The 6,425-nt window shown below is 38.5% G+C and overlaps 1 protein-coding gene and 1 non-coding gene across 6 annotated transcripts in view; both read right to left on the bottom strand.

The window, feature by feature from the left end:
* elf1 (E74-like ETS transcription factor 1) overlaps nucleotides 1-628 on the bottom strand; it is a 43,650-nt gene extending 43,022 nt beyond the window's left edge. For 2 of the 5 annotated variants that reach the window (XM_017474512.3, XM_017474510.3), the window contains exon 1: nucleotides 277-628. Coding sequence is in view for 1 of the 5 variants with exons in the window: in XM_047157084.2 (XP_047013040.1) it covers nucleotides 277-279 (3 nt within the window). In the remaining 4 variants the exon portion in view is untranslated. The remainder of the gene's footprint in view (nucleotides 1-276) is intronic. The other 3 variants (XM_047157082.2, XM_047157084.2, XM_017474518.3) reach the window with 3 other exon arrangements.
* Nucleotides 629-1,025: 397 nt separating this feature from the next.
* trnae-uuc (transfer RNA glutamic acid (anticodon UUC)) lies at nucleotides 1,026-1,097 on the bottom strand. The gene has a single exon. It is a non-coding gene; the product is annotated as a tRNA-Glu (tRNA).
* Between the last annotated feature and the right edge of the window lie 5,328 nt (nucleotides 1,098-6,425).

The raw sequence follows: 6,425 nt of genomic DNA on the forward strand, positions 1-6,425 counted from the left end.
GAAAACTGCGGTAGTAAATCTTGTGCTTTATTTCAATGTGGTAGTATGACACAAATTCGAGGACCGTTTGACCGGGGGGGGGTTAGAAAACCGAACTATAAATCAGTTGCAATGCAGTAGCCCAGTTGGTGGCTGTTGGGTATGTTTATGTTACATTAAATGTTACCATACGTTGTAACAACAGAGCTTCAAAAGGAAATGTCTACAGCAGTTTTATTAATATTCTATCTTTTACATAAACTTTACGATGTTATGTTAAGGAAAAAACATACTTACCATTTGATGTACGATCTTGTAAAGTTGACTGTTTCAAGCCTCTCGTGCTAGCAATGATAGATACAATATCCACTTTAATGAAGCGGCTCCAAAAAATACAGACATGCTGCGCTGTGTGCTATCTTCGTTGTCCGGTTGTCAGGAAAAGACACTCTTCTGTTAGGCTGCTGGTTCTCTTTGCTGTAGGTCGTGTCACGCAGTTTATTTCTCTGTGCACTCGTGCCTGCCTTAAGGTTCCACTGTTTTCCTGAACGAGGACCGTGGGGGAATTCCGAGGACTCACACTTTCCCTCTGAACCCACTGGGCAGCATTCACTCAGCAAGAAACGCTCGAGAGCCTGAGCCTATAATGGACAAGCCGGACATTAAGCCCGTCATTGACCTTACCGGCACTGAGTAAAACGAAGACCGAATCAATTGCTAAAATATTTAAAATATTGCTAAAACCACGCCTATAGCTGATAGACTATGCTACGTTTAATGTAGTTTGTAGTAAATTAAAATTACACTTCGCCTCTAGAAGTAGGCTATAATTAATTGCTAGTCTTGTAAAATCGTATGATTCTAATCTGAAAGCACATTAACGAGATTGTGGGCAGTTTGGTGTTATAATTCGGTGTCACTTTAATTAAAGGAAAATATACGTAGACTCTACTTCCTTATAGAACGAAAGTGTACTGTTGTTTAACAAAAGATAAAATTCACCCTGGCATCTAGGTGTAATAAAAACGCAACAAAGAAAACATACTTTCCCATACCGGGAGTCGAACCCGGGCCGCCTGGGTGAAAACCAGGAATCCTAACCGCTAGACCATATGGGAATCTGTAACTCATTACATCGCTCCTGCCTATATTAGTGGAAATATAATATAATTTGCAGTATTATATTTTATTGCAGTATTGTATTGCGACACGAGGTCGCAATTTGTAATCATAACACCAAAGCAGGAAAAGCCAAAGAAAACATCCCCCAATTTTTTAAATCCTAATCGTCAATTTGGGGTAATCTCACTTCCTCCCCAGTTTACGGAGTGACGTCAAATCAACATGGGCACGCACAGAATCAGAAGTAAACAAAGTAGCACTTCTTTCCTTTAAACAAGTTGTGCTGTATATACAAGTATTTACGTTAGATCTATCAACACAAACACATTCGCTTGCCCAATCGATAACACTGACAATATAGATCTTGTTTGAGGAGGAAATATGCATCGCTTTTAAGTTAGCTGGCTAGTTTGTTGCTTAAAAAAGAGGGTCATGAAGGCGTCCAGGTTTTTTTTTTCACTTTGTTATGTTTAAAGCTTAAGTTCACACTGCACCGACAGACGCCGACCAACGCCAGCAGACACGTTTGTCGGTTTTTGTCTCATCAGTGTGTTACCCCTGTCGGCGTCTGTTGCCGTTGATAGGCGTTTGTTTTCACCGACTGAACATGTTCAATAGGCGTCTGTCGGTCGTGAAATGCCTGAACTGTGTGGTATGATTTTCCAACAAACTCTGACGTAATCTGACCTGGGAACGAATCGTTGCCATGACGATGAGGCAAGTGTCCCTGAAAACCCCATAGAAACAAAAGCCCCTGCACCAGGTGCGATAAGTGCTAAATCGTTGTTGTGGGTGAAATGACAGATTTCTGGACGAATCAGAAATAAGAGAATAAATTATGTATCGATGTGTTATTTAAACAAAATTGTTTATTTTGACCCCTGATGGGGATCATCTTGTGTTTTGATATTAATCGGGATAATCCGTTAACCGTATGCCATTTTCCGTATTCTGTTTCATGAAGTAAGAAGCGACATCGCAACAAATGTTTAAAACTTACATGTGCATAAAATTATTGTTCATAATGTATGGCCTAACAGTGGTCTAAGCTTATCATATACAGTGCCCTGCACTGATATTGGCACTCTTGGTAAATATGAGCAAAGAAGGCTGTTGGATATCAAACAATTGCAAAAAAAATCACAGGTTTATCCCCAAAAAAATCTTTGTTAAATATAGGTGTGCAACAATTATTGGCACCCTTTTAGTCAATACTTTGTGCTACCTCCCTTTGCCAAGATAACAGAATACAGAATTATCAGAATACAGAATCTCTCCAGATCCTTAAAATTTTGAGGTCCACGCTGGTGGACTTGCCTCTTCAGTTCACCCCACAGGTAGATCCAACCATGGCCCATTTTATGCTTTCTAGCAGAGGCAGTCAGGTTTTCATTTATGCCATGTATCCTAACAAAATGTCCAGGTCCTCTGTCAGAAAAAGCCCCAAAACATTAAAGAGTCACCACCATATTTAACTGTGGGCAAATATATGTTTCTCGTATGAATTCATGGGGTGCCAATAATTGTTGCTTAAGACGTCTTTCGTAGAGTTGTTGAAACTGCTTGGGGTCAAACCAAACAAAATTCTGAAAGCCTTGCACATCCTTTGTCTGCAGTTCTCTGCATAATTTTAAGTAAGTACCTATTTTTTTTCACTCTTCCTCTTTTCAGGCGAAGAACGATGCATAAAGATACTAGTAATAGTAACATTTTGATTGCGGTAAAAGGATCTTTAATTTTTCAACCAGTCTGACTGTCCATAAAAAAGTTTGCTGGTGTCTGTTGTGGCAGTGTGAACATCACAGCTGTGTTTCACAACATTCTAAATCCAATGGCCAACTTTTAAATGTCGGTGATTGTTGGCATGGGTCAGCATCTGTCGGTGCAGTAGAGTTGGTGTAATCAATCCCAGACTTGAGTCCAATAACAGTGCATCTGCTGTGAAAGTATTCACAGCACTTCACTTTTTCCACATTGTGTTATGTCACAGCCTTATTCCAAAATTTATTAAATTCATTATTTTCCTTAAAATTCTACAAACAATACCCCATAATGACAACATGAAAGAAGTTTGTTTGAAATCTTTGCAAATTTATTAAAAATAAAAAACAACAAAAAAGCAAATGTACATAAGTATTCACAGCCTTTGCTCAATACTTTGTTGAAGCACCTTTGGCACCAATTACAGCCTCAAGTCTTTTTGAGTATGTTGCTACAAGCTTGGCACGCCTATTTTTGGGCAGTTTCTCCCATTATTTTTTGCAGGACCTTTCAAGCTCCATCAGGTTGGATGGGGAGTGTTGGTGCACAGCCATTTTCAGATCTCTCCAGAGATGTTCAATCGGGTTCAAGTCTGGGCTCTGGCTGGGCCTCTCAAGGACATTCACAGAGTTGTCCTGTAGCCACTCCTTCGTTATCTTGGCTGTGTGCTTAGGGTCGTTGTCCTGTTGGAAGATAAACCTTCACCCCAGTCTGAGATCCAGAGTTCTCTGGAGCAGGTTTCATCAAGGATGTCTCTGTACATTGCTGCATTCATCTTTCACTCAATCCTGACTAGTCTCCCAGTTCCTGCCACTGAAAAACATCCCCACAGCATGATGCTTCCACCACCATGCTTCACTGTAGGGATGGTATTTGCCAGGTGATGAGTGGTGCCTCATCATGGTCTGAGAGTCCTTCAGGTGCCTTTTGGCAAACTCCAGGTGGGCTGTTATGTGCCTTTTACTGATTAGTGGCTTCCGTCTGGCCGCTGCAGAGAGGGTTGTTCTTCTGGAAGGTTCTCCTCTCTCCACAGAGACACACTGGAGCTCTGTCAGAGTGACCAACGGGTTTTTGTTCACCTCCCTGACTAAGGCCCTTCTCCCACGATCGCTCAGTTTGGCCAGGCAGCCAGCTCTAGACAGAGTCCTGGTGGTTCCAAACCTTCCATTTACGGATGATAAAGGCCACTGTGCTCATTGGGACCTTCAATGCTGCAGAAATGGAACAGAAATGTTTCTGTACCCTTCCCCAGATCTGTGCCTCGATACAATCCTGTCTCGGAGGTCTACAGACAACTCCTTGGACTTCATGGCTTGGTTTGTGCTCTGACATGCATTGTTAACTGTGGGACCTTATATAGACATGTGTGTGCCTTTCCAAATCATGTCCAACCAACTGAATTTACCACAGGTGGACTCCAATCGAGTTGTAGAAACATCTCAAGGATGATCAGTGGAAACAGGATGCACTCGAGCTCAATTTTGAGTGTTATGGCAAAGGCTGTGAATACTTATGTACATTTGCTTTTTTTGTTGTTTATTTTGAATAAATTTGCAAAGATTTCAAACAAACTTCTTTCACGTTGTCATTATGGGGTATTGTTTGTAGAATTTAGAGAAAAATAATGAATTTAATCCATTTTGGAATAAAGCTGTAACATAACAAAATGTGGAAAAAGTGAAGTGCTGTGAATACTTTCCGGATGCACTGTTTGAACGAACTTGGGTAAACCTGTACTCAAACTTGGCACAGACTCTGAAGTTTTTCTAAGTACAGTCGAGTTCGTGTCATGTGTAACTTGAAAAGAAAGATAAAAAATAAATAACAACATAAAAAAAATAGCTGCAAGCAGCAATGGCAGATTCCTCCGCAAGATTGCAGACCATTAAAAAATTTACATGGTAGAGAAATGTATCTCACAGATACAACATTTCAATTCATTTGGATCAATGGCAGATTTTAAGTTCATTTTTGTAATTTTCCACAAATGATCATTGTAGAAAAAAATCAGGAGTCAGTGAGCATTTTGGAGAATTACTTTGTGCTGCTACAATGCAACTTTAACGTTATTTTTAATTTATTCCTGCTGCTATATAATTCATTTGATTTACTGCTGCTATAACATTAACTTGATTTACTCTGTGCTGTTATAACATTAATCTGAATGATTTCCTGCTGCTAAAATATTAATTTGATTTACTCTGTGCTGCTATAACATTATTTTGAATGACTTTGTGCTGCTATAACTCAATGTTGCAGCACTAAGAATACATAATACAAATACACTTTTTTTTTTCTTGAACAGTGCTACAACCTGTTTATATTTACTCAACTCTGCATTTAGCAGACTGCTATACTTACAGGAAAGGCAAAACATTCGGGGGAGATCAATGCGTCAAAAGTCCCACCTCTTCTCCACCACACACATGCATGCACACACGCAAACAGCAAGAGACAGAGAGAGGAGATTGTCACAAACAGGAAAACTCACCAAATACAATCACAAAAGATTACAAACTAGAAAGATGAATAATAAAAAAAACTCACAAGAAAAGCTTCTTCCAGGCTTTACACAAACGATTCAACACGTGTTCTTCACTCTGCCAAATTAAAATGGCTACAGTATGCATAAAAACTACAAATAAAGTTGTATTTCAAAGTGTTCTTTGGCTCGGTCCAAGACAAACAGTGCCATCTAGTGGACAATAAAAATATTGTTAAACATAATATAACATTATCAAAGATAACATAACAGGTCCTTTTAAAATTAATGTTTTTGTAGATATTAAATTGGCATCACACATGGTAACATACTGTAGTGTACTCTTTGTGTGTGGCACAGATCAAGTCCATAGGTTAATGGTCCACTGATTTATGGACACAAGAAATATGTGCAACAGTTGTCAGTTCATAAATATGTAAATAGTTCAGCCAATTTTTGATTCCTTATTGCTTATCATGCTATAGAAAGACATGTTAAAAGCCCATTATGTCAATTTATGCATCCACAAATAGGAAATGCAATTGGAAATACAGTTTGCAATTGCTTTTGAATATTTTCTGCAAAATGCTTCCATAGACTGCAATTCCAATTTTAAACATATCGTTTAAGACCTGTTGTAATCAATAATGAAATGTGGGACTAAATAAGAGTGGACCATGGCAAAGAAATCTTCTTGCCTCTGTTTATTCAAGAAATCCTTGCTGACCACAGACTGAATACAGAAACACCATTTGACCCAATCAAGAAAAGAAGGTGTTCCCTGGTGTTGAGGTTTAGATGTAAACTATTACTCTGCTGAAGATTCAAAATTTTTAGAAAGAGAAGAACAAAGTAATACTGTACACATAGATTGCAACAGATAAAACCAAATAATTAATTAGATGTTTAAATTAGTCACGATTCACCTGCCTTTACAACAAGAAAAGTGTATTTGTAATCCTCACAAAAATAAAATGGCAAAAGTTAGTTATTTTTAACAAAAATAAAATAAAAACACATAAAAATCATAAGAAACATGGTCACTGGTTATATCCATCAATCTTTGGACTAAAATCTTATC

Source organism: Ictalurus punctatus, chromosome 8 (genome assembly GCF_001660625.3).
Source record: "Ictalurus punctatus breed USDA103 chromosome 8, Coco_2.0, whole genome shotgun sequence".
In the NCBI taxonomy this organism is placed as follows: Eukaryota; Metazoa; Chordata; class Actinopteri; order Siluriformes; family Ictaluridae; genus Ictalurus; species Ictalurus punctatus.